This window comes from Peromyscus leucopus, chromosome 20 (genome assembly GCF_004664715.2).
Source record: "Peromyscus leucopus breed LL Stock chromosome 20, UCI_PerLeu_2.1, whole genome shotgun sequence".
Taxonomy (NCBI): domain Eukaryota; kingdom Metazoa; phylum Chordata; class Mammalia; order Rodentia; family Cricetidae; genus Peromyscus; species Peromyscus leucopus.
This window is the reverse complement of record NC_051080.1, coordinates 51,711,311-51,738,839: the sequence shown is the minus strand read 5'-3', so window position 1 is coordinate 51,738,839 and position 27,529 is coordinate 51,711,311. Positions and strand designations below refer to the sequence as shown.

Sequence of the window (27,529 nt, the reverse complement as noted above, 5' to 3'; positions counted from 1 at the left end):
TAACTGTGAAAAATTTGTATGCATAAAATTAATTTGGGGAATGGATGAAGACATATCTTAAATTGACTTTAAAGTAATGTCATCATTGCACAAATGTGTTAACAACTATGCTATTCACATTAGCCAAAAAGTATAAAAACTTATAAACTGGATAAATGAATAGACTTGATGTGATATACATGCCATACAATGAAGTATCTATTTAACCATGAAAATAAATGAAGTACTGAAACATGAATGAAATTTCAAATATATTGTGCCAAATAAAAATAGATGTTCACAGAGAACTTTATATCATAGAAAAATGTTCAGAATAGGCAAATCTATAGGGAAGAAAACAGATTAGTGGTTACTAGTGTGCCAAAATGCATAAAGGAGGTGAGTGATGCCCAAGGAGATTTCTTTTATTATGACATGTTCTAAAACTTATTTCAGTCACAGGTATACAACTCCATTAATATACTATTAAATATACACAAATGTTTGTAATTGTAAACTTTAAGTCAGTAAGTAGTGTGCTAATTATAGATCATAAATCTTATGAAATTAAACTAGAGGATTGTGATCAAAGTATCTTCTTTTCATTGAGTATGTAGACAGGGAGAGGAAGAGATTTGATTTGCTTACCTTATTAGCACATGTAAGATTACTGAAGCCATGTCCACTGATAGTTATGAGTTCATTCACTGTTCCCGTAGAGGGAGTAATGTTGCTTATAGATGGCGAAATACAATTTGAAAGCTCAAAGAATAATTTATTCGAATTTTTAACCATGGTGTCATTCAGGCCACACAGGGGTTCTGTTGCTAGGCAGCCTGTTGCAGAACTTGCCAAGTGCAAATTCTCTGGGCCTGCTTTAGACAAAAGAACGATCTGTAAGCCATGTATACCATCCTAAAACAAGAACTGCGTTCAGACTCCAGTTTACTTTAATGAAGGAGGCGGGTAGCTTTAAATTCTGGAGATTTGGGTATTTTAACAGAGTAATTTTACAAAATACCCTCTAGCCTTAGGAAAAGACAAATGCAGGGTAGACCCGGTCATCTGATATCTACTCTACAAAGGTCACTTTAAGACTGGGTCATCTGGAGCAGTTTCCATGTTTAACCGTCTTACCTGGAGCATATGTTGCTTCAAAGTTTCCCACAAACAGGTGCAGGGGAATGTGCCTGGTTTCAGCTGGTAAAACGTTAATGACTCCTTGGAGAGCTGTGGAGAGAGTTTCATCAACATATCCGCTGCTGTAGTAATGGATTCCAGGAGAAGTAAACTGGTAGGAAAATGAACCTGCCATAAAATAAGATTGTACACAAGAAATATGAGCCATTAATGAGTCTTTGAAAACTAGGCGAGGAAATTAGAAATTATCATTTAAATGTACGTGCAAATGAAAATTTTCTTATTTTACATGTGTCTAATAGCTCAAAAGGAAGTAGTAAAGAATGATTCACTAGCTATAAAGGGATATACACACATATATATTGTGATACCAAAAGGCGAGATCCAGCTTTATTTAAAAAAAAACAAAAAACAAAAAACAACAACAAAAAAAAAAACACTATAGAAAGTCAGGCCTTATTTGTCAACTTTTAAAGTAAAATAACATACAATGAAGGTGTAAATATACTGTTACAAGCATAGAAAAAACTAGTCAATCTGAAAGGCACATTAACTCTTAGCTGTTTTATAAGAAATGCTGATTCTAATCAACAAAAGTTCATTATTTATTATCAGATCTGTGTGACTAAAACATACAGTCCTCTTTTCATTGTACTTTGCTGAATAACTCGTTTTAGTTGGTCAATTATCATGGCATCAATAAAGATAATAAAGACCAGAATCAATTATAGTATATTTAAGATAATTGCTTACAATTATTTATACTATTTTTTAAGTACATATAAAATTCCAGGTAAACTACTTCCTGGTTTTATTTGAATGACTAATTTATGTAAACATATTTACCAAATCTAAGAAAAAGGAACATGATGAAAACTTCAATAAAACAGAGACATACCTGATGCAGATTTTTGCCTGCCATTTGTAAATCCTTTGCCATCATAAGTCACACTTCCAGGGCTTGAGACTGAGAAGACTCTGTACCCTATACTCTTAAGAAAGGGGTGTGCTTGCCAGTGCCACACCACAGTGTCGCCCACAGTCACATTTAAGATGGATGGTGACCAGGCATAACCTAGTCCATGCTCTGGGAATCAGAATTGAGGCAAATTTTAAAAGACAAAGAAGTAAATGTCTGAAAAATTAACCATGAAAACAACTATTTTTACAAAGTGAGAACAACTTTTAAATTAGCACTGTACACTTCTGTTTGTACATAATTTAAACAATCAACCAAAATAAAAGCAGGATTACTAAAAAGCAGGATAATGATGTGTAAAGGAAGAAATAAATTGTAACTAATAACTCCAGAAGTGATAAGCAGGAGACACTGAAAACTGCTGGATGCTTAATAAGTAAGTTGTTCATAAGTATTACCTGGAATGTTTGTAACGAACTGATCAACTCTTAGCACATAAATTTTTTTTTTGGCACAACTGCAAATGCTCATAATTTCAACTTGAATTTTCTTTCTGAAATTCATGACTGCTGTAACTCTGGAGGTCCTGGACTGCAACAAAGTCCCTGGCAATTCCTGACCATGAAATTATAAAGCCTGTCCTTCTCCACACAAGAGGGTCTCATAAATGACTACGTATGTAGTACATAGGCTGCCCTTAACTCAAGAGTATCTCATATATGACTACATATGTAGTATGTAGCCTGGCCTTCTTAACTCAAGCTCATCACATATGTGACTACATATGTAGTATGTATTTGACTTTTTAACTACATATGGAGAACATTGCAAATGTATATAAGAAACAACATCAATTCTTTGAACAGCTTGAAATGTGAAATAAAAATCAACTCAATTTCAGCATGAAGTCTCTCCCTTTCTTCCCAACATATAAATGTTGGTTGGTATCTTAGCCATCAGGGAAATACAAATCAAAACTGGTTTGAGATTCCATCTCACAAGGGTCAGAATGGCTAAGATCAATAACACAAGTAATAGCTCATGCTGGGGAGGATGTGGAACAAAGGGAACAATCCTCCATTGCTGATGGGGGTGCAAACTTGTACAGCCACTATGGAAATCAATATAGCAGTTCCTCAGAAAATTGGGAATTGATCTACCTCAAGACACAGCTATTCAGCCCTTGTGCATATACACATGGGATGCTCCATCCCACCACAAAGAAACTTGCTCAATTTTGTTCATAGTGGCTTTACTCATAATAGCCAGAAACTAAAAACAACATAGATGTCCCTCAACTAAATAATAGATAAAGAAATTGTGGTACCTTTCCACAGTGGAGTATCACCCAGCAGTTTAAAAAAAACGACATCATGACATTTATAGGCAAATGGATGGAACTAGGATCCTGAGCAAGGTAACCCAAACCCAGAAAGACAAATATGATATGTTCTCACTAATAAGTGGATATTAGCTGTTAAAAGGATTAATAGCTGTTAATCATGTTACAATCCACAGACCCAGAGAGGCTAGGTAATAAATAGGGATCTAAGGGAGACACAGGAATCTCCCTGAGAAAGGAAATAGAATAGATTTTTGTGGGTGGACTAGGGGTGGGTGGGGATGGGTATAGGAAGGATCCTGTAGGGGATGGAAGGAGAGGGACAGGGACAGACATCTGGGATTGGAGGGCATTTGGGGGCTGATGTAAGAAACCTACTGCAGGGGAAAATCTCAGCAATCTACAAGGGTGACACTTGCTAGGACTGTCCATCTTCTGTAACGAGGCAAGGCTTTCAAGGTTTCCAGTGGTGGGACTGGATCACCAACACAGCCACAAGACCTTCTACCTATGATCTTTTCTGCCTGCAAGATGTAATGATGAGGTAATGATGGCATCGAACTTGTGTAAGTGGCCAACTAATGATTGGTCCAATTTGAGGCCCAGGCCAGGAGAGGGAGCCCATGACTGACAGTGCCTGAATGACTAGGATTTCAGAGCTCAGGCAGAAGAGGAGGAAGAGAAGGAGGAGGAATTATGGGATCCAGAGGGGTCAAAGACACTGGGAGAGCATGGCCCAGGGGAATCCACTAAGCAGGGCTCATGGGTGCTCACAGAGACTGAAGTGGCAATCACGGAACCTGCTTGGGTCACTCTACGTCCTCTGCATGTATCTTAAGGTTGTTGACTTTGTGTTTCGAGTCCACTCCTAACAGTGGGAAAGGTGTTTCTGACTCTTTTGCCTGCTCTTGGGGTCCTTTTACTCCTACTGTGTTGCCTGACCCAGCCTTTATGTGAGGGTTTGTGCCTGGTCTTGTTGTATGTTGTTTTGCAATGTTCAGCTGATGTTCCTGGGAGGTCTGCTCTTTTCTGGGGGGAGCCTGGGGGCCAGGAATAGACCTGGGAAGGAAGGGAGGTAGGGAACTGGAAGGAGTGGAGGGAGGGGAAGCTGTGGTCAGGATTATTTCATGAAAGAAGAATAAACATTTTTTTTTTTTAAATATTGATTGGTACCGAAATGTGAACCATTGTTGGTAATTCTGAATACAGTCCCTGTTGAATGAAGAGTACATTTGATGACATTTTCTGATGATGATGTAATATTGCACGGGAAAGATCCTAAAAATACAAAGATAGGAAAAACATTTTCAGTTGACTTTGTGAACTAGAGAGATGAACTATCAGTAGTAAAGAGCCAATGCTTAACAAACTCTGTCATATGGGAGGATCCTAAAACTTTTTGTTCCCAATGGTGATCATGGTTATATTTTCACAGAAGTGTTTTACGCACATTATATACGCAGTGATAATTGATTAAAACTGAAAGATTCAAAAGCAAAGTTGTTCGCTTTCTCATCAGCCCTTTAACCACAAACACTTGACCTTTTCTACATTAATAGAAAAATGAACTGGAGAGAAGGCTCAGTAGTTAGGAGCTCTTGCTTCTTTTGCAAATGCTCCGAGTTCAGGAGTTCAGTTCCTAGCACCCATGTTGAGTGGCTCACAACTACCTATGACTCCAGCTTCAGGGTGTCCAGTGTCCTCCTCTGGCTTCTATGAGTACCCATATGCATAGACCCACCCTCCATGCACACATTAAAATATAGACCAGCAATTAATAGTATTTGTGTAACCTTTCTTACAATGTTAAAAAAGCACTGCAAGTATTTGTGCAACAACCCAGTGCCTCCAGCAGATCCTTTTAATCAAGGAGAACCTTAACAGCCCCCTGCAGGACAAAGGTTTTACCTAAGAGGATGGAATTCTCAGCTGGTATTGGGCTGAACCCAGAACCCATTATAGTGATTTCAGTGCCACCATACAAAGAGCCTCTCTGTGGAAACATGTGGGTAACTTCTAAAATGTACCGAATGGAAGCCTTTAACTTGTTCCTGAAAAGAACAAAAGAATAGAGTTCCAAAGAGCTTCCTCACCTCAGGCCCACAGTGTTTGGGGAATAGGAAATAACAGTACATATGTAATTAGACATAAATTTTTCAGACCAGATAATCTGGTAATAATATTTACTTTGGTCAAATGCATATGTTAATTTTGAAAGCTAGAATTTTAAAAAATCTAATAGCAGAAGTAAGTGAGATGAAAAGTCTTAAGATAATATAGAAAATATGATTATAAGAATTGAGGTCACAAGAAATAAATGAAATTCTTTAAAGTATTTGACGTTTTTACTATAATAATATATGAAGGCAGATTTACATGTAAAAAAGGTAGCAACACAATTCCATACATTACTGAAGTAGTTATTTTTTGTGTGATTCTGTTTAATTTTTCCTACTTTTTGAAAACTTGTCAAGACTTTCCTTCTCATTATCTCAGGGAAAGCAGTTTTTACTTTGTTTTATTGTAGATATTATGCCATCAAATTGTGCAATGTTCTTTTGATTAGATTCATCCTATGTCCTAAGTCCCACCATGACACACAATCTCTGTAGATCCCAATGAAATTTCATGTTGCTTTATGTTAACTCCATTAGCATGCTGAATTACCATTTTCCCAACAACCATCTAAATACACAGTTTGTGTTTGACTCTGTATATACTATCATCCAGGAGCAGGGGGTTGTAGGTAGTTGTGAGTCACTCAACATGGGTGCTAGGAACTGAACTTGGAGCATTTGCCAAAGCAGCAAGAGCTCCTAACTCAAGAACTCTGTGAGCTCCTCCCTGTAAAACCACCAAGGAATGCAGCCCTAGAATCTTGGGTTTACTGGTCCTCCGTCCCTGTAAGATTTTGTGGCAATTGTTTGTCCTTCTATTCTGACATCTGCTCTTTTTGCCTTCTTTTAAAGCCATTGACTCAGCTTGGTCTTCTTCAAAGTATTCCAAACAAACAATTGTTTCAGAGAAGAAAAAAAATGCCATTAACAGTTTCAGGGAAGAAAATTCAAAATTCCTACAGGAAGTAGAATCAGTGAGGGACTAGCTCCACTCCTTTCTTTGGATGGCAGATACCAGCTTACCTAAGTCACTTCTCAGAGAATCCTGCCCTGTCCCATGGGATGCTAGTTCCCTCCATTATACACTCTTATAACAACTAAGATCCACTATTAATACACTTTTCCACATTTATAATTGTTACAGTACTCAGTTAATTCTTTGCTGAGAATCCTCCCAAAAAAATTGTGAGTACCATTAGTGCAGGAAATTATTGCAAATCCAGAATTAAACAAATACTCTCCCCCTGCACTGTCAAAATTACTTGAAAAACATTTCCTGAATGAATGTTAGTCACATGACAGATACAGAAATCCAATCGCACAGAGATTTTGTATAACCGGTTCTAAATCATTTGGTTAAAAAAAAAAACCAAAGTGTTATTGTAAATTTTATGAGAATTTAAAGCATCTTTTTTATAAGGAGCTATAAAAAGGTAAAGAAAGCAATCAACATATTTGGAACTTAATGATTTTACTTAATCTCAATTTTATTAGCCCCAACCATTCCACAGCTCTATCAGTTATAATCAGAATCATACCTTGTTGATGCAAAGCCCCAATTTCTGACTTTGACATAGATGTCATGTTTTTCTGGAGGTAAATCAGGCAAAAGACATCTAATGTCTGTGAAGTTTGAGTGAAGAACTTGGCAGACTTTTCCGCCAACATACACCATATTTTCTGTGATTTCATTGCCAAAGTTATAACCCTTAATTGTTAAATTGATGTTTCCTGTTTTAAAAGAAAAAAATACAACTTGTTTTACAAAAATTTAACTTTTTATCCAGCACCAAACTTGCATATTAACCAAATCAACATATTTATCTTTCATTGGATTTAAAAAACGTTGACACTTTCAGAGGCAAAAATTAAAAAAAAAATGAGTTCATGCTTCTATATACACATAAAATGCATATTTGTTTCATAAAGAAAAAAGTGTTTAAGTATTTTTCAAAGATACAGTATCTTTCTCACCATTGTTCATGTTCAGAGCAAAATTATAAGTTGACTTATTTGTATTTAAAAGTAAAAGAAAGTAAAGAGCATATTCCAAAGTAAGGAGCAAAACTTGGTGAGAGACTATGCTTTGAAAGACTTTTGGAAGTGGTTTCCATATATTCATCAAATGATTGATTTTTTTTCTATTTGTGTTTGTGGGAAAAGTCACTTGTGGACTCAAAATTACAGCAATGTGACAGGTGCTACAATAAAGACATAGTGAAGAATCGCTTGAGATCACACAGAAACTACTATTTATGAAGCTGTCACTGTCCTAGATGATCATTAACTCAAGAATGGACAATGCAAATGTACATATACATTATGGGATTTTATTCAGCTGTGAAGAAAAAGGATACTATGAAATTTTCAGGTAAATTGATGGAACTTGAAATAATCATACTGAATGAGGTGACCCAGACCCAGAAAGATGAATGATTGATCTCACGGAAGAACTTACCCAAAACTGCCCGTTCTTTAGGGTTGAAATCAGTGATAACTGGTGTTTGTAAGCAGTTGTAACTAAAACTATCCTTTGCTGTGGCTTGAATTCCATTGGTAATAACAGAAATATCAACTGTACCTTCAATTCTCTGAAATAAATGGAAAAAACAAAATAGAAAAATTTAAGTGATGAAGTATTGAAATCTAATCATTTAGCTGGGGAGATAAACAGTCAATGTTTGTGTTGTATGCATGAGGAGATGTTTGATTCTTAGAACACACATTGATAAGAGAGAGAGAGAGAGAGAGAGAGAGAGAGAGAGAGAGAGAGAGAGAGAGAGAGAGAGAGAGAGAGAGCGAGAGAGCAGTAAGAAGCCAGAGGTGGTGGCTTGACCTCCCACTCTAGCCTTGTTGGCAACACAGCCGGTAACACAGCCTATCTGAAAAAAACACAATGGACAGTTCTTGTGGAACTACATCCAAGGCTGCGCGCACGCGCGCGCGCGCGCACACACACACACGCACGCACGCACGCATTCAGTGGCTGAAGAAAGAGAATCACTGTAAATAAACTTCTGAAATTGTTTCATTTCAGTCATGAATCAGAGGTGGTTCTCAGATATTTAAAGTGGTCATATTAAGCATTGGTTCTGCATTTAAATTCTCAAGACAAAGATCAAACGTCCTGCATGGTTTATGATTCGTTTAACTGCATCTATATTATTAGATTTTTTCTGTTTTGCTTTTCCTTTTTTCTAATTAAGATAATTTTTTCATTCATTTTACCCATCAGTCAAAAATTGCTCTCTTCCCTCCTCTCGACCACCCAGCTTTCCCCTCCCAACCCACTCCCCATTCTCACTCACAAGAAGAGAAGGCCTCCCATGGGGTGGCACATCCAGAAGAGGCAGGTTCAAGCCCTGCCCCCGGACTCAAGGCTGCACAAGTGGTCTCATCATAGGTAGTAGGCTCCAAAAGGCCCCCTTATGCACCAGAGATGGATTCTGATCCTACCGCCAGGGGCCGCCTCAAGCAGATCAAGCTACACAACTGTTTCACCATGCAGAGGGCCTAGTCCAGTCCCATGTAGGTTCCATAGTCATTGATTCAACTTTCCTGAGTTCCCTCTAGTTTGGTTTGGTTATCCCTGCATGTTTCCCCATCATGATCCTGATACACTGCTCATATAATTGTGGAGAGGGTACCTGAACTGGCTTGCCCCAGGGATCAGACTGATGAATACCCTAACTGTTATCACAGAGCTTTTCTCCAATGACTGATGGATGCAGATGCAGAGATCCACAGCCAGTCACTAGGCAGAGCTCCAGGAGTCCAGTCAAAGAGAGAGAAGAGGGATTCTATGAGCAAGTGCATCAGGATCATGATGGGAAATATTAGATTTTAAGGGCTACACAATGCAACTGAGATGTTCTGGGCAAATGGTTCTCCAACTGATAAAGAATAAGATACCATTTTAACCCTTTTTCTCTTGCTATAGATTCAAATATAATTCTACTTCATTCACAAACTAGGTTGAGTATTTAATCTACTTACATACTCTTAAAAAATATAGTTTAAACACTATAAAGCACTTTATACTTTCACTATGGTATCTGTGCAAATTCTCTGGCAGACTTTACCATCTGGCATTGTATTAATGCACGTGTTGTATTTAGTTGAATGATTTAAGCAAAATGTTTTTCATATTGTCACAGCCTATAAATTCTTATTCTATCATTCAGTCCAATACACACTCAAAGAATTTTTTCACTAGACATCTTACCGATGTCCCTTCTTCCTCTGTTGTGTTTTGAGATTAATGAGTGCATCTGCATTTATCATCTCTTTGCACATAATTGGTGAGTCATAGACCTGATTTAAATTTAAATATAATTTGGGGTGGGGGAGTTCAAGACCATGTTTCTCTGTATAGCCTTGGAACTTACTCTGTAGACCAGGTTGTCCTCAAATTCACTGAAATTCCCCTGCCTCTGCCTCTGCCTCTGGAGTGCTGGGGTTAAAGGCATGCACCACCACCACCCAGCTTTAAAGATGATTTATTAAAAAAAATTATAATGGCTGATTCTGAGGTCTTATAACCTATAGCAAACTTCAAACTTTTTGCTAACAAATTGGAATTGTATCACTTTTAAACATAATTTTCTAGGTCAACTAGATGGCTCAAGCGTAAAGGTGCTTGCTGACAACTCTGATGATGTGTTTGATCCCAGGAAGATCCCTGTAAGAGATGTCACTCTGCAAACTTGTCCTCTTACCTCCACATAAGTGCAGTGATGGGCATGTGTGCACTTATGCATGCACACAAAGTAATAAATGTAAATTTTCAATACAAAAATACAATTAAAAATAAATTTTTATTTATTTATTTATTTATTTATTTATTTATTTATTTATTTTTGTTTTTTTGAGACAGGGTTTCTCTGTGTAGCTTTGCGCCTTTCCTGGAACTCACTTGGTAGTCCAGGCTGGCCTTGAACTCACAGAGCTCCACCTGGCTCTGCCTCTCGAGTCCTGGGATTAAAGGTGTGTGCCACCACCGCCTGGCTAAATTTTTAAAAATTAAACATGTTTAGATTTTTTTCATTGAAATTTACAGAGTATTAATATTGAGTTCTTTTCATTTTTTAGTTTATTCAGAAATTTTCTGATAACCCTCTAGTGCTAATATAACATTAATGCTTTTATAAGACTCTTTCTGATCTCCAATTTCCACTGAATTTCATCTTTACTTTGTCTCTATTTCTATTATTTCAAGGGAGATGCATTGTTTATTGATGTAGTTTTGTGTAAATATCTTCATTGTGATTTTTAAATGTCTCAGATGTGGAGATAATATTTTGGTTTTGGATTTTAGTTAAAAGGTATTGAAGAAACAGTTTTTACAGATAATCATGAAAACTCTGAAATTTGTAGAAATATAACATTTGTCTCTCTGCGTGCATACATGTTTCTTAGTTGATAAGGTTAGGTCTGTTGGAGGTGAGGGATGACTGAAGTCAGAGGCCTTACTTTCGATGTTCGGCAGGTTATCATATTCAAATCTCCTTCAATCACATTGCAGGTTTCATTTCCAACCAAAACAGTAGAATTTTCACTAAAGCCAAATCCAGCTATAGTCAGCAGAGTACCACCTTTGTAAGAAAAACAAAGAAAATAAAACCCCAAATCAGTTCAACTACAACAGAAACTTCCTCACCATCTAACTCATCATTCCTGAATCGCCCAGTCACACCAGAGGTATGGCACGTGGGTGGAGAAGTAGCCGTGCACACAATTACCACCCCAAGCCCGGCTAAGCTCTCAATTGCATGGGCTTTTTCATATTGGCTTTGGGATATGTAAGCAGCAACCACTCCGACCTGGAAAGAAGTGACAATATTTCTATTTACTTTAGCTCATGTGTGTGAAACGAGGGTGAATTAAGACTTAAATTTTAATATCTCTAAGCAAGAAGAAAACTAAGAGAAAAAACACAATAAAGTAAAAGTAGAAGAGAAAAAATAAAGTAAAAATAAGTAATTAAAACACATATATGCAAATCAATATCAAAGCCAAATTTCCAATATTAATCATGGTTAAAAAAAAACCGCAAAGTAAGTGAAACAGCACAAGAAAAATGTGTTATTGTCTGTGTCAGCCTTCCTTTGTCCTGTTTGTCCCAGAACTTTATTCTAGGTCGAGTAGCTCCATGGAGACTCTGGTTACAAATGGAGCAGCTGGTAAGCAGAATAATAACTAATAAATCTTATCTTGACATAATTAATGAGGTTGTTATAGAAACATGTAATAATTGATGATATTAATTCAATAACCTATGATGTAAGTATAAGCAGTCCCCGACTTGTGCATCAATGAGGAAGAAAAGAATCAGCCAGCCATTTAATCTCTGTGCCTTTCGAAAGGACACTGTCCTTGGTCCTCTGAGGGAACCTTAGGGTCCATGCCATTTTCCTGGCACTAGAAATAAAACACTGAAAACGCAGTTGTGGAAATGTATGTGGTCACCTCGGTTGAGAACTGTTAGCTATTACCTGCCAGGCTTCCAGAATCAGGCCAGACATGTGAGATCTGACTCCGATAAACGAAGTGGGATCCCTCACTCTCTAGATTCTGTGCTAGTCCAACATCAGCAATGGACACAGCAACTGGTACATGTCCAGCACTTCCATTCAGAATCTGGCACTTGATCTCATTATCTTGTGATAAAAAGAAGAGGAAAATGATAAAATACATGTGGCAGGGTCTTTAAGATTAAAAAAAAAAAACCCTCAGTAAAATTAATTTGCAAATATTGGCATTTGCTTTTAGACCCCCAAGAAATATATCCAAGGTCAACTACTAAGGTTTTGATTGGGACAGGGAAGTCTTAGTGGGAAGGTAAACTCTTTGCAGATTACTCACCGCTGTAAATTAGTTGCTTCTAGGAACAGTGAACCAACAATGAAAGCATGTCTCAAAACGTTGCCCAGACAAGGTACACATAAAAATTTTTATCATTCTAATTTTTAATTCAAACTTATACTAAAAATTTTTAGTAATTTTTTGGCTCAACATATTACTTATATCCAAAATTGAGTAAAATAACAGGTTCTATCAATAAAAGTGGTAAAACTAAGTGAAAGAATTGTCTTCACTTTATTTACTACAGTTTAGGTAATACTGTTAAAATATTGGCTATATGACCTCAAGAATACTTTTCAATAAAAATCAACAGAAATGATTTGGCAAGTGGTCTTGCTCATGGGATTTAAATCTGATTTAATTAAGAAAAATATCTAGGATTGTGAATGATAACTTTCAGTGAAATTAAGTAACTGTGTTTCCACTAATGTCAAGAAGCTAAAAATGTAAACGATATTTGAATTCTGTATAACTGGAAAGAGGTCCTATTGAACTAGAAGTCAAAGAATATAGTCATGTCCTCTTGCCTTACAGCATTGTCATAGCTAAGACAGAGAGTTGGTAATATAGTTCAGTGGTAGAGCACTTACCTAACATGTCTGAGGTCCTGGGTTCAATCACCAGTACATACAAAAACAAACAGTAACAACAAACATGGCTAGAAACCATGGGACAACAAAGTCATACTTTGAACATTTTTTTCTGTCTCAGATATACATCAAAGTATGAAAAATCTTGTGCATTAAGTTTGTAAGTTTTGTATATGAATAAATGTATGGCAGGTCACTCTTAATGGGATAAAGACACTGTATAACACTCAATCAGTCTGTGATTATATATTCTTTGAATATATATACATATATGTTCTTTTATTATGATCATATATATAGTTTTCCAGACTAGGTTGCTAATTTTATGACTCTGTATATACTAGAAGACATATTATATTTATAATAGCTTTTTCTTCCAATTCTCTTGGAGGAATCTGTGACATTTAAAAGAACCTACCATCCACAGAGAGAAGAGAGCAACTGGTAGACCCAACAGAGACAGATACAGCTGATGTGGGAGAAAATCCAGAGCCCGATATGGTTAGTATCGTGTTTTCTGCAGAGGACCCTGAAAGTGATAAATTTAAGTCACTACATTTTAGATAAATAAATTAGAACCTATTATTATAAAAATCAGATATTTCTTAAGCAAGACTATGCCTATCTTCTATAAGATATAAACAATAAGCCTGAAATTAAGCAAGGGGAAAAGATACATTTATTTGGTGATGATATTTTCCATATAATTTCTCTGTATTGATAACACATTTCATGCATTAATATATATCAGAAAATTATTTCATTGATATATGGAATTAGATAAGAAAAGAAAAATGTATTCTAATGACAAGCAAGTTGATAGGGCAGCAAGCCATCATGAAACCTTGGAGGAAAGAATGAACTACAAGTGACATTTTTCATTTGCAGAGGATGTGGGGAGAGGAGATGGACCTTGAAGGCAGAGGAAGGGGAAGTTGGGAGAAGGTACTGGAAAGAGGAAGGTGATCAGCTGGAGGAGGAAAGGAGAGGAGAGAAGAGAAGGAAATGGAGGATGAATATGATCAAAATATATACGTGTATGAAAATGTCATAATGAAGCCTATTATGTATTATTAATATATTCTAATTATAGATAAAAACAAAGTAGACAGGCCCTGAGAAATGACACCCAAGGTTGACCTATCACCTACACCACACACACACACACACACACACACACACACACACACATCCAAATTACTATATATGTATGTTAAATACAAAAGGCATTAAAAAAGCATGAAAGAAAACACACAAAGTTTATTACTGTAGTTGCCTCAGGGAGCTCTAGAGACTAGGAGTAAGAATGATACTTAAAAAGAATTTTGGCTTCTCATAACATTTTTTTAAACTGGTTATTGGAATGTGTATAACAAAAAGTAAGCAGTCGTTAATTGTCAATGAAGAAAAAAAATGGCTGGTTTCTATTGTACTTTCCCATTATTTTTAAGTTGATCAAATATAATAAAAGGTAGTTCAAGTTGTTAATTATTTTGAGTCCAAAGTAATTTTTATGAACTGCATACAAAAATGGAAAATCACTAGCAAATACGAGGGCAAAAACTAGATAAAGTTTACTAACAGCTACAAAGACTAAATATAAGATTATGATTTCTGAATTTATCACTATGGTTAAAAAGTGACTCCTTACAGTCCTTATCCCTGGTGCTTTTTTAAATTTTTAGGAGTTCACACAAAAAGCAAAATTACATTTTCCCCCAATAATAATGCTTCCCCTAAGTGGAGATCAGTTCTTGGCATTAATCGTTCGGTTTTTCGTAAAGTGAATACTCAATTCTCTTCTTTTGTTAAACCACAGCTATCTTGTTGCTTGCCTAGCTGCTAGCTCTGCTGGAAGTATTCTCACACAATGAATGTTAATACATATACTGGAAGAGTAGAAGAACAGTGTCTCAAATTCACAGGGAAATTATAGAGACTGATTCTAACTTTGAAAGTAAAGAATAGGAAGATTAATGACTTATATGTTGGCTTCCTAGGTGGTACTTTTTTAAAGTAATGAGTATTCTTTCCATAGTTTCAGCTAACAAATAGTTTTCACCATATTGAACTGTTTGCCTGCCTTAGTGACAGTAATATATATTTAAAAATCATGATCAGAGAACACATTTTTCTAGCTATCCTCCACCTCTTATTTCAAGTTTAAAAGCAGGTGTTACCTTCAGAAGGTGTTGTTGTCAAAATCAGGGGAGTAGCCATCGGATCCCATGTAAAGCCACAGTCCCCTGAACATTTAGCAGGAATTCCATTGACATAGACTTCAACCTTCAAGTCAAGAAACACAGACCAAAAAGTGAACAAGGATAGAGAGACAGGAGAGCTCAGTACAATATGCACAAAATTTAGTAATGAAGTATAGGAATCATCCTTGAAAGCATGTCTTTATGCACAGGATTTAGAACAAATAGAACATTGTCTGCAAAAAATGTGTTTATACTTTCTGCTTTGACATTTCATTCATTCATGTATTCATTCATTCATCTATTCATTTGTATAGCAAATGTGCCGTTAGGCTTCTGATGTAGTTGTAAATAGGAATATAATAAATACATGAAAGACAACAGATAATCATAGTAAATCTAGGCTAGAAAGTTACATAGGTTAAATCATGAAGGCATTGTTTTAATTTGTGCTATGAAGAAAAATAGAGGTTGCTTTAAGGAAACTCATCTACACTCTCTATATTTTAATGTTCTCATCACTAAAGTGGCAACATTAACAATTATCTGATGTAAATATATAAAGGTTAAATAACATAATACTGTTACTAATTCTGTCAGTGATAGATTTAAAAAAAATCTTTCATCATTAGAAAGATAATTTCCCCAAAAGTTGGAGAATAATAATGAGTTAGTTGGTCAACTGTTAACAAAAATATTCACGTGAAGCTCAAGTTGTTAACACTCCTGTTTTACAAGGTCTTCTGTACATTAGTGTAAATTAGTTATACAGTTGAAGTTATAAATATTATAGGAAAAGCTTGAAAAATACCTGTGGTTGATGACTGGGGGTGCGGAGCATGTCTCCAGGTATACGATGTCTAAATAAGCCACCTTCCTTTACTGTGGTAACTGTCACGTTAGCCTTCTCTCCAATAATGTTGGAATCATTAATCTATTTTTACACAAAATGAATTTACTTAAAGTAGCAATGGAGAATATAACCAATTTAAGCATGGCTGGAGAAATTAAAAGCTTATGGATGAAAAAAATTAAAACTTTAGTCGCATTTGTTTAAAAAAAAACTTTTCCAGAGTAACAATAATCAATTCAAAGAAAAATGGTAAGATTATTGCATAATAATATATTGCATTACTTAAAATATGAGTGAACTAAACAAAACAAATTTATTTAATTTTATGTTAAATATTGTCTGTTCTTTCTCAATATAGCTACTTTGGTAAATGGTTAATAAATAGTCAAAAAGTTGAGTTATTTTGCCCCTTTAGCATTTTTTCATCTCTGGCTACCTTGGTGTCTCATTCTTAAATTATATTGTCTTCTAGTCATAAAAATAAAGCTAAATTATGTCCATATGCATAATCTGGTCATTTCAAAGTCTTTATTCTGATATGGCCACCTTCTGATATATATATAGGCACTAGCATGGACAGATGCCTCCATGATGGACTCTGCATGAGCTAGTGTTGATGGACAGCAATGATGAATTAGCAGTGGAGACTGGTGGGAAAAGAGCGATGGATACCAGAGATGAGCAGAGCTAGCAAGAGGAAGCCTGTCTCAATTAGAGAACTGTAGACTTCTAGTTCCAGGCATGTGGGTGTAAAATAACCTCTGTGTCCTTGTAACTATCACATTCTGCACATCCAGGTGGATTTTATGGTTAGACGCTTCTGTGTGTTTTTGTCTCCTACTTTCCTCATTCAAATGTTTCCTGAGTAGGGCTCCGCACTTTCTCCACCTTATGTCACAGCATCTTTCCAGGTGAATACATGTGGGTCCTACGTGTGGCTACACAGCTGTCCTCGAGGGTTCTGACATTTCAACAATCGTTCTCCCATAGAAAAGATTCAGGCTTTTAGAGTTTTGTGGTGAGAAATGATGCAGTGGTGACTACCTTTTTGCTTATACCATTTCCCATTTGTATAATTAGTTCAATAAGATGGAATTATATAACAGATTGCCAAATCACAGAAAGCTATATTAAGATAGTACCACATAATCTTCAAAACATTTGGCCTACTTAAATTCTAACCAACAGGTATGAAAGGAAGTGCTAGCTCAAATCTTTATCATAACTAAAAAGCATCATCCTTCTCTGTGTGTGTCTGATTTATGCTTTTGTTTACCCGTATGTAGTGTGTGTGTGTGTGTGTGTGTGTGTGTGTATGAAGGTGTACATGCCCTGTAAACACAAATCCCAGAGTATCCTGCTTTATCACTGTCTGTGGAAGACTTGTTTTACTTTTAAACCCTATGTATCCCCAGTTCTTCTACACTAATCTCCTTCACACATGCTGGCATTCACCCTTTTTCCTCTCTGGTGTTCAAAATATAACAATGTCAAATAGTGGATAGCTTTAGATTTGACTTGAAGAGATCATCTTTACAATAACAAGTTTTCCATGGAATACAGCTCCAGAGGAGGAATTACAAGTGATGAGGCTAATTATTCTTCTGTCCTCTCTTAATTAACAGCTGAATTTATCTGTGAGATTGGCCCTCCCTGTATACCATCAAGAGTTTTCTCACAGGGATTTAAAACACCAACAGCTATTCTCCATAAAAAGGAACGCCTGCCTGTTTATGAGCCAGGTGCAGTGGCACCCAGATTTAATCCCAGCACTTGGGAGGCAGAGGCAGGCAGATTTCTATCAGTTCAGTGCTAGCCCCGTCTACATAGGAGGTACCAGGCCAGTCAAGGATAGGTAGTGAGACCCTATGTCAAAAAAGAAAAACAAACAAACAAAAAATCAAAACAAAACAAAACCCAAATAAAATCAGTTTATACGGTCCCCAGTCCTTTTTAGGATTCTAAGAAAGAGTACAAATTAGCAAAGAGCAGAGATAAGGAGATAAAAGTTGCACTCATGAAGGGACCTGCAGAAGCGGCTGCTTTCCACAGGGGCTTTTCCACTTGATGGTCCATGAGTATCCAGCACAGGTTCCCTCTCTGTTTACTGAGACTTGTCCTATTTCTTCCAGGCTCTGCAGGGCAAGCTGCAAGTCTGAGGCTGACACAGCAGCGGGGATGCCTGCACCACAGAGAGAGCAAAGACTCACAAACTGAACACTCCTCAAAGTACCGTGTATCAAAAGTATCACTTGTCAATCACCCACCTCCTCCACTCTGGTCAAAGAGAAATTCAGAGCTTTTATCCCATGTGTATTAACGAGAAACAGAATTATATGAGTAATGCATCTCAGTGTTGTCTTGGTTTAAAAAACTTGTGTTTGCTAGGAAATAGTGGCGCACGCCTTTAATATCAGCACTCGGGAGGCAGAGTCAGGCGGATCTCTGAGTTCCAAGGCCAGCCTGGTCTACAGAGCAAGATCCAGGACAGGCACCAAAACTACACAGAGAAACCCTGTCTTGAAACAAACAAACAAACAAACAAACAAACAAAAACCCCCAAAACTTTTATTTGAATATCAGTTTGCTTTATGGATAATGTATAAGTCATGAATGTAAGAGAAATTTTGGAAATTAAAACAGTTATATATACTAAGGCAGTGAAGAAATCACTCAAATGTCCTTTGTTCTGGACAATCTTATTTCATGTTATTGACAATTTTAACTATATAAGTCATGTAAAAAGTGCTACTAAAAGTAAATGTACCAAACACATATTACTTTTGTTTAAATTAACACTCATTGTCTGTTGGATAAAGACTGTGATGCTCAGACATAAATTAACATTTTTTCTGGTACTAGTTGTAATATTTTACAAAGTGAAACTAAACATGTACTAAAACTAAAACTAAATAAGTATGAAGCCATACATAAATGTTATTAATTTCTACATACGGTGCTTATTACAGCTAGAGTTTTCAGTGGACACATGTGATAGTAGATATCATATTGGATAGCACAGGTATAGAAGATTTAATTAAGATCATATTTAAAAATCCTATTCCAATCATATTTTATAAACATTTTAATATTATAACATTTCTGGATATCACAGTAATGATCTCTTTTAATGTATGTATCATATAAGGCCATAACTCTATATAAGGTCATAATTTCAACCACCTCCAGAAAAAGGACTCAAGAATTTATTTATTTATATTTTCTTTTTTTTTTTTTTGGTTTTTTCGAGACAGGGTTTCTCTGCGTAGCTTTGCGCCTTTCCTGGAGCTAACTTGGTAGCCCAGGCTGGCCTCGAACTCACAGAGATCCACCTGGCTCTGCCTCCCAAGTGCTAGGATTAAAGGCGTGCGCCACCACCGCCCGGCCTTATTTATATTTTCAAATAAAAATGTCTATAACTTATAATACTAACTTTAGATTGGTGCGTTCTTTCCTAAATTACCAAAAGAATAGTCAGAGACAAAAATGCTATTAATTACTGACTTTAATATGATACATATTATTATGTATCCTTTATTTAGATATTTGAATGTAACATAACTATACACAGCAATTATCAAGAATAGTTAACATTTAATATCCAATGCATAGATGTGTATTTGAACAATTTTAATATATCTCTGGTAATTCTGAACACTTCAAATATACCTTTCAGGGTATGTCCATAAGCTTGGATGTCAAAGCTGCCGCTTATAGGAGGAGAAGCTGCATGAATCTTTTGAATACGAATCTTTGAGTCCCCTGGCCAATTATTTCCTCTGTAAACCGATTCATTCTTTGTCTCATTTGTGGTTATCTAATTTCCAAAATAAATATTGATAGAATGATTAAACCTAACAATGGCTAACACAATTTCCATTTCATCATGTAAGATCCTGTGACGTGACATAAATGAGGCTCATATATTCAGGATTCCTCAGGACATTAAGGAGAGTTCCATAAATCAACACAGGCCATGCCTATACAGCTGCAATAATGAGGCCAAAGTCAACTCAGTCATCTGTGCAGCCATCAGCTGGAATCACAGTAATACCTCATTAATTCAGAGCATACCCTCCATCACTCAAGGAGCAAATATTTATCAAGTAAGCACTCTGCTCAGGGTACAAAGCACACCACTGTGTGCAGGCAAAGAAGCGTGAGATGTAATCATCACTATAAAAGGACCAAAACACTTTTTGGAGAAATAACTATAGATACATAACCAACAATATATTAGAGTGACTGTTACAGCCTCACTAAATAATTTTAAAGTATTGAACACCAATCAACTGACAGAAGCAATATGTGTTATCCATATCATAGGTTGTAAGTGTAATAAGGAATATTATAGTCTCCAATCTCTGGCCTTTTGAAGTTTTCTGTCCTTGTAGAACTGAAATCCATACAGAAATAAGTAACATAAGTGATAGAAAAAAACATGTGTGTGTGTGTGTGTGTGTGTGTACACGCCAACTTTATCTGTGCTAAAGATAGGAAATAGTGCAAACCTCCATCAATAGAAAGGACAAACTGTACTCTATTTGTACTATAGTATACAGCAACTTCAAAGAGTGAACTATCACAAAAGGTAACGAAGTGAATCTTGCAATATTGATAGAGAAAATTTGTTTTAAATCATGTAAACATTTATGATTCTATTGGGATAAAGTTTAAAAATAGAAAAAATGAATTATTGATAATAGAAGGCGAAATAGCAGTCATGGGGGAAGCTCCCGTGGATTAATGGTTTTCTTTTCCTTGATCTAAAGTGATCTCAATAATCAAAGTTAACTTTTTAAAACTCACTGAGTTCATCAAGGCTCAAGGGATACACTATGAACAGCAACAGCAAAAACTCAACCATATTTCTAAGTACAAATAATGAACACCTGGAAACCACAATTTAAAATAAAAGACCAGTTATGTATTCACTTGTAAGTGTATATTAGGTGTTATGTAAATGATAATCAAGCTACAATCCACAGACCCAGAGAGGTTAGGTAAAGAGGAGGCATCTCCTAGGGAAGGGGTGCATCTCCCTGGGAAGGGGAAATTGAATAGATTTTTGCGGGTGGACTGGGGGCAGGTGGGAATAGAGGAGGGAGGGGCCCAGTGGTGGGGAGGGGTGGAGGGAAAGAGCACAGGGAGAGACACTGCAATTGGGGGGACATTAGGAGGGAAACCTAGTGCAGTGGAAACTTCCTGGAATCTATGAGGGTGATCCTAGTGAGGACTCCTAATAATGGAGGATACAGACTCTGAACTGGCCATCTGTTATAGCCAGTTGTGGGACTGGGTTGAATTCAATCGAGTTTTTGGCGGAGGTGATCCCATGGAGATCCCTAAACAACCCAGACTAATGTTAGGACAAAGTGTCTCTCTCCAGAAACTGATAGTGGAGTCCCACTGCTAAGGACAACACCTACACAGCTCTTCTATAGTCTCTTTGATGTGAGAAAGTCCTCTGAAGGCTACTGAAAGAGAAACTTGGACACCAACCCAGTCACAAAACCATCCATCTACAGTCTTTCCTGACTACAGAATCTGCTAGGGCAATGCGGACACAGAACTTGTGGGAGTGGCCAACCAATGCTTGGTTTAGCTAGAGGCCTGTGCCACCAGAGGGAGCCCATGGCCTACACTGATTGGATGGCCAGGAACCAGAGACTGGATAGCTAGCCCAGAGACCTAGGGTAGAACCAAACACAACTGACTGAAGCAGGGGCCCCAGGGGATCAATGAAATGACTCCTAGCGATATTTTGCTGTACTCATAGATCAGTCACTTGTCCAGTCATCATCAGAAACACTTCCTCTGGCAGCAGATGGGAGCAGACCCACAGCCAGACATTATGCAGAGAGAGTCTAGATTGGAGGTCTCCACTGGGTCCCTCCACTCAGAGCTCAGAGAACCCTGCAGAAGAGGGGGAGGAAAGATTGTAGGAGCCAGAGAGGATGAAGGATACCAGGAAAACTTGGAAATCAACTAAGCAGCGCTCATAGGGGCTCACAGGGTCTGCATGGATTTGCACCAGGTCCTCTGCATACATGTTATGGCTGTTAGCTTGATGTTTTTGTGGGACTCCTCTAACAGTGGGAGCAGATGTTTCTCTGACTCTTTTACCTGCTCTAGGGACTCTTTTCCTCCTACATGGTTGCATTATCCAGCCTTGAGATGAGAGCTTTTGGCTTATCTTATTGCATCGTGTTTTGTCATGTTTGGTTTTTGTCTCTTGGAGGCCTGCTCATTTCTGAAGGAAAGTGGAGGGGGAATGGATCTGGTGGAGATGGGAGGTGAGGGGAACTGGAAGAAGTAGAGGGAGGGAAAGCTGTGGTCAAGATGTGTTGTGTGAGAGAAGAATATATTTTCAATAAAAATGTAAGACCATTTATAATTGCTTCAAAATTGAAATAATTGCATACAAATCAGGCAAAACATTTTCTGAGTACTGGTGAGACGGCTCAGCTGGTGAAAGCACTTGTTATGCAAACGTGGGGATTTGAGATTGGATCCCAACACCCACATAAAGGGATGGACATATCCATAAATGCCTGTGATCCCATAGCTACAGAAAAGAGACAGGAACGTAAGTGCAGCTTGCTAACCGCAAGCATGTCTAGGCTTCAAAGAGAGACCCTATATCAGGAATATAAGGTGAAGATTGATAGAGCATGGCACCTTATCACCTTATATCTTCTTCTGGCAAACTTTCTCTCTCTCTGTCTCTCTCTGTCTCTCTCTCTATCTTCCTCTCTCTCTCTCTCTCTCTCTCTCTCTCTCTCTCTCTCTCTCTCTCTCTCTCTCTCTCACACACACACACACACACACACACACACACAACCCATGTTCTGAATCTGACCTAAGAATTACAAAAGTGTAATAAGAAGTAATCAAAGAATATCTAAAATACTAATTTTGTAAAAACAGATTAAAATAAATCAAGAGAGATAATTCATAGATTAGGGGATGCAACATAATAATGATGTTATTACTCCAAACAATGCATAGATTTAATGCAATTGCTATCAAAATATCAGCGAGACTTTCTGTAAACTCAAAAAAATTGTAATAGAATGTATATGAAGACAGAACCTAAAATAAAATGCTTTAACATAAGAAGAATAAGGCAAAAAAAAAACCCACTCCGTTCAATATTCACGCTTACTTTGCAGACACAGTAACTAAGAGAGTGTGATATTAGTGGAAGGAAATACATATAGAGAATGGAAGAGAACACATACCTATAAATATAACCACAAAATGTGTTTAAGTAACATTTTCCCAAGTGCATGGAAATCATCCACTAGAGGAATGCAAGTATCTTCAATAACTGATGCCAGAGCAACTAGCCATAAGCAAATATGCACTATCCTAAGACCAAGTCTTATTAAAGCTCAACTCAGAGTGGGTTATAGAATAAGTATGAAATACAAAGTCTTTAGAGCTAAAATTAAAGTAATGTTCTCAGATTTAAAATCAGGAGAATCATTCATCAAAAGAAAAAAATTCATAAGTTTCAACAACCCGAAATTAAGCACTCTCTGGGAGACTTTACAGTGCAGATGAAAAGGCAGGTTACAGTCTCAGAGAAAATGTTAGTTAACAATGTATAAAGATGTTATAAAACTAAAACAATGAGCAATCGGCGATCCAATTTAAAATATAGAGACAGGCACTCCACAGACAATACATGAGTGCTGAAGAAGCTCATGAAATTATGTCCAACATCGCTATCCATTAAAATGTAAATCAAATCCTAATGAGATTAGTATCATCTATCCTAATGGCTAAAATGAAAAGCAAAATGGGAGACCACAAAAATGTTGGAAAATTTGTTTGGTATCTGGATCACTCAGATATTGTTGGAAGGAATGTATAGTAATGTGGCCATTTTGGAAAAGAGCATAAAGTGTCTTACAGAATGGTAGATGTAATTACCAAATTATCCCATAATTGTAGCTTTTATGAACACAACACCCTAAAAGAGCACTAAATGTGAATGGATCTCATAGGAATTATGCTCAGTGAGAAAAAAGCAATCTTAGGAGGTTGTATATCATTTTATTATTTAATGTCTTGATCCATTTATATAATAATGTTGAAATGATAAAATTATGCAAATAGATCAATGTCTGTCAGATGGAAATGTGTGGCAGGAAGCTTGTAAGGAAAGTGGTTTTGGCTATAAAAGGATAACAGTTAGATATTCATAATAGCACAGTTCTGCTGATAGCTTGATGAACCTATAGAAATGTATAGAAACACACATACACTTGTACATGTAAAACTGACAAAATCTCACAAGATAACTTGGTGGGTGTACCAACATCAATTTCCTCATTATCCTGTTATGTTGTTATGCTATTAGCAGAAGAAATTATTATTGAGGTAAAATATCTGGGGGATATGAGATTATCTTTGTTATTTTTTCTTTTGGATGTGATATTGCAATTACCTCAAAGTTAAAATTTCTAAAATAATGTGTGTTGCATCATTTATCTTGCATGTGAATATGCTTTTAAAAACACAAAGCAAGTCCCATATTCTCCAATTTAACCTTGAATAAATAACTAAAACTGCATTACAATTAGCAATTACTGGTGCAAATGAGGAATCTTGGGAAATGAGATAGTGGTGCTTGTGTTGGAAGAACCCAAAGCCCCAACTCAGCACATTTTACACTATGGTTAAGTAAAGAATTTACAGGAAATATGAGTATTGTAAAGGCAGGAAGACTAAACACTGATCCAGAATGAGGTAAAGACAATGTTTTGGAGAATAATTACAGTTCTTCATTATCTTCAATTACGAAGTTGGTGACACGGTGAGAGGTTTTCTGTAGGTCTCTAATTACAAAGGTCAATTAAACTTTAATTTTGAGCCTTCATATATGTTTTAAATTTGCCATAGAAATGAATCTAATAAATTATGTAATTTTATAGAAAATTAAGTTTTCAAATGTTCATTATATTTTTTAGCGCTGAATTCTGGTTCAATGTTTGAATTTTAGTAGTTTTGCTGCTCAGATTCCTTTAGATCCATAGAAAAATGCAACCTCCCCCTTTGAACAGATTTTCATGCAAGCAAATGAAATGCTGCTGTTCATAACAGAAAAAAAAAACATTCAACTTTTTCTTCAATGACTTATATTGAAGAGTCTCTTATGTGGGCTCCAAGGTGAAGAACCGTGGCTGCCATTCAAAGGATGCAGGTTTAATCTTCAGCGCCCACATTGCAGCTCACAACCATCTGTAACTGCAGTTCCAGTGATCTGATGCCTTGTGTAGCCTCTATAGGCACTGCACACGTGGTGACAGACATACATGAAGGCAATGCTCCTGTACACATGAATAAAGTAAACTAAAATATTCTTTAAAAAAATTTCTCTACTGGAAGAGCCCATGAATTTTTATATTTACAAGGAAAATTCTATTTAACTCTGTCATACTTTCTTTCTTCCTTTTTATTACATTTTAATTTAATTCTCTCTCTCTCTCTCTCTCTCTCTCTCTCTCTCTCTCTCTCTCTCTCTCTCTCTCTCTCTGTGTGTGTGTGTGTGTGTGTGTGTGTGTGTGTGTGATATGTCATGATGTGTTATGGAGGTCATAGGATAACTTGTGGGACTTGGTTGTCTCTTTCTACTGTGTGGTTCCAGGGATTGAACTCAGGCCCTCAAAACTAGCAGCAGGCACCCTTACCCATCAAGTCACATCATAGGACTCCAGTCTTGATGTTTATGGGTGTTTACCTGTGGTTTTTTCCATAAAGACACATTTTTAAAGGAATTCTCAAAGCATTTTCATCTTCAGGATCAATAAGCCTATATGCCATGATCACTGCTTGGCATGAATGCTATTCAACTGTATACTAGCATTTTTTATTTAAGAAAATGCACTACATCAGATCTGGGTCATGAAGTTGAAAGCAGTAACTACAAAGCTCTAGGCTTACCTGCCCAAAGCTCACAGCCATCATGGGTATATTGTGGCTGCAGTTATATAAAGTCATGGTAACAGAATACTGAATTGCTGTAGTTGATCCATTGAATTTGGTCTTATTCACTTGAAAATACTTTAGAAATATTCCTTTGTTTGCTAATGCTGGAAGTCTTCTCTTTGGCATTTCTGAAAAAGTAAGTGAAAAATAAGATTACAGTGTTAAGGTTTTGCTGTTTTTGACATAATTCATATATGTACAAATCTATGACTAGGACTTGGTAAGTGATGCTAAGATGTGTAAATAAAATTTTCACTTGTATCATTATTATCATGTAAGTCTATGAAAACTTTCAGGTCAATCTTAATAGGAAGTTTTTACCGTCAAATAGCTAGCTGCATTTGAAGAACAGTGTTCTTTCTTCAAAATTGTTTTCTCAAAGATAAGCAAAGCAAAAAATGTTTGTTATTGTTTATTTATTAACAAGCAAATCCAGAATCATAAAATTAATTATTGATATGATGGGAAGAAGTCACCATTAAGAATTCCTTCATTGTTAAAATAACCACACAGCCCTAATCATTACAAATGAAGTGAAGTCATGATACTACTGAGGTAAAAGAGTATATTATTAATATTTAGAGATAAGTATTTTGTCTCTACCACTGAATATAAGAATGATTTCCATGGTAATATTCTAAAAGCTAGATTTAGAATGATAAACTATATATAAAATGAAAGAACATACCACCCAAGGCTGAGACTGTAGGTGTCTGTCCAATGTACACTGCATCCACATAGATGGACTGGAATTCTGATGATTTTTGTAAGCTAATCCTTTGTAGAGAAAAATTTGTCCCAGCATATTTGGTTTGCAAGAAATCTAGAAGATCTATGCAAGTGTAGATCCACCTGAAATATGTTGAATAATTTTGTGTTTAAATTAGTAATAAGTACATATGTATGTATGTATGTATATGTAATATAAACGACATTACAATTTAAAAAAACAACAGGCTACAGAGATAGCTTGATTTGGAAAGTGCTCACTGCATAAGCCATAGGACCTGAGTTCAGATCCCCACATCTATGTAAAAGCTTGGTGCAATGAAGCCAACTTGATCATGGAAAGAAAAAGAAGTGAGACTATCTTTATAGTCTATATATTGTAGTGTAAATTTTTTGAACGTGCAATGTATCTTACTTATTTCCAGATGAAAAGTTATATTCAAATTGCATATCAGCACTTCTAACGATCTTGCCACTGTCTTGGTACTTGAACTTCAGACCAATGTAGTTGGTCAAGGCTCCCTTGTATGCTAAACAAAACTACATGAAAAATACAGAGGGGGTTAATAGCAATATTTTACAATTATTTTGTATGATAACAATTCAAATGACTACAATGCAAATCAATATATATTTACTGAACATTTTCATATAAAGTATATCAGAACATTACAAAAACAAACAAAAGCAGTAGATTTTTAACCTGTTAGCTGTGAGAGAATTGGGAGACTTCCCCTTACAGAAAACAAAACTTAATGATAATGTGTTTGTGTATTTGACTGTGATTTCCTTTTTA

The 27,529-nt window shown here is 36.3% G+C and overlaps 1 protein-coding gene across 1 annotated transcript in view; it reads right to left on the bottom strand.

Moving 5' to 3' along the window:
* Positions 1–27,529, bottom strand: part of Pkhd1l1 (PKHD1 like 1) — a 148,362-nt gene that overhangs the window by 80,976 nt on the left and 39,857 nt on the right. The window contains exons 21-37 of the mRNA XM_028867944.2: positions 27,149–27,273; positions 26,693–26,856; positions 25,960–26,132; positions 19,675–19,822; positions 18,033–18,187; positions 15,964–16,086; positions 15,132–15,237; positions 13,370–13,480; positions 11,992–12,156; positions 10,970–11,091; positions 7,956–8,088; positions 7,036–7,228; positions 5,289–5,431; positions 4,554–4,658; positions 2,018–2,206; positions 1,117–1,287; positions 628–854 (exon numbers count right to left, since the gene is read on the bottom strand). Coding sequence (XP_028723777.1) covers positions 628–854; positions 1,117–1,287; positions 2,018–2,206; positions 4,554–4,658; positions 5,289–5,431; positions 7,036–7,228; positions 7,956–8,088; positions 10,970–11,091; positions 11,992–12,156; positions 13,370–13,480; positions 15,132–15,237; positions 15,964–16,086; positions 18,033–18,187; positions 19,675–19,822; positions 25,960–26,132; positions 26,693–26,856; positions 27,149–27,273 — 2,553 coding nt within the window. The remainder of the gene's footprint in view (positions 1–627; positions 855–1,116; positions 1,288–2,017; positions 2,207–4,553; positions 4,659–5,288; positions 5,432–7,035; positions 7,229–7,955; positions 8,089–10,969; positions 11,092–11,991; positions 12,157–13,369; positions 13,481–15,131; positions 15,238–15,963; positions 16,087–18,032; positions 18,188–19,674; positions 19,823–25,959; positions 26,133–26,692; positions 26,857–27,148; positions 27,274–27,529) is intronic.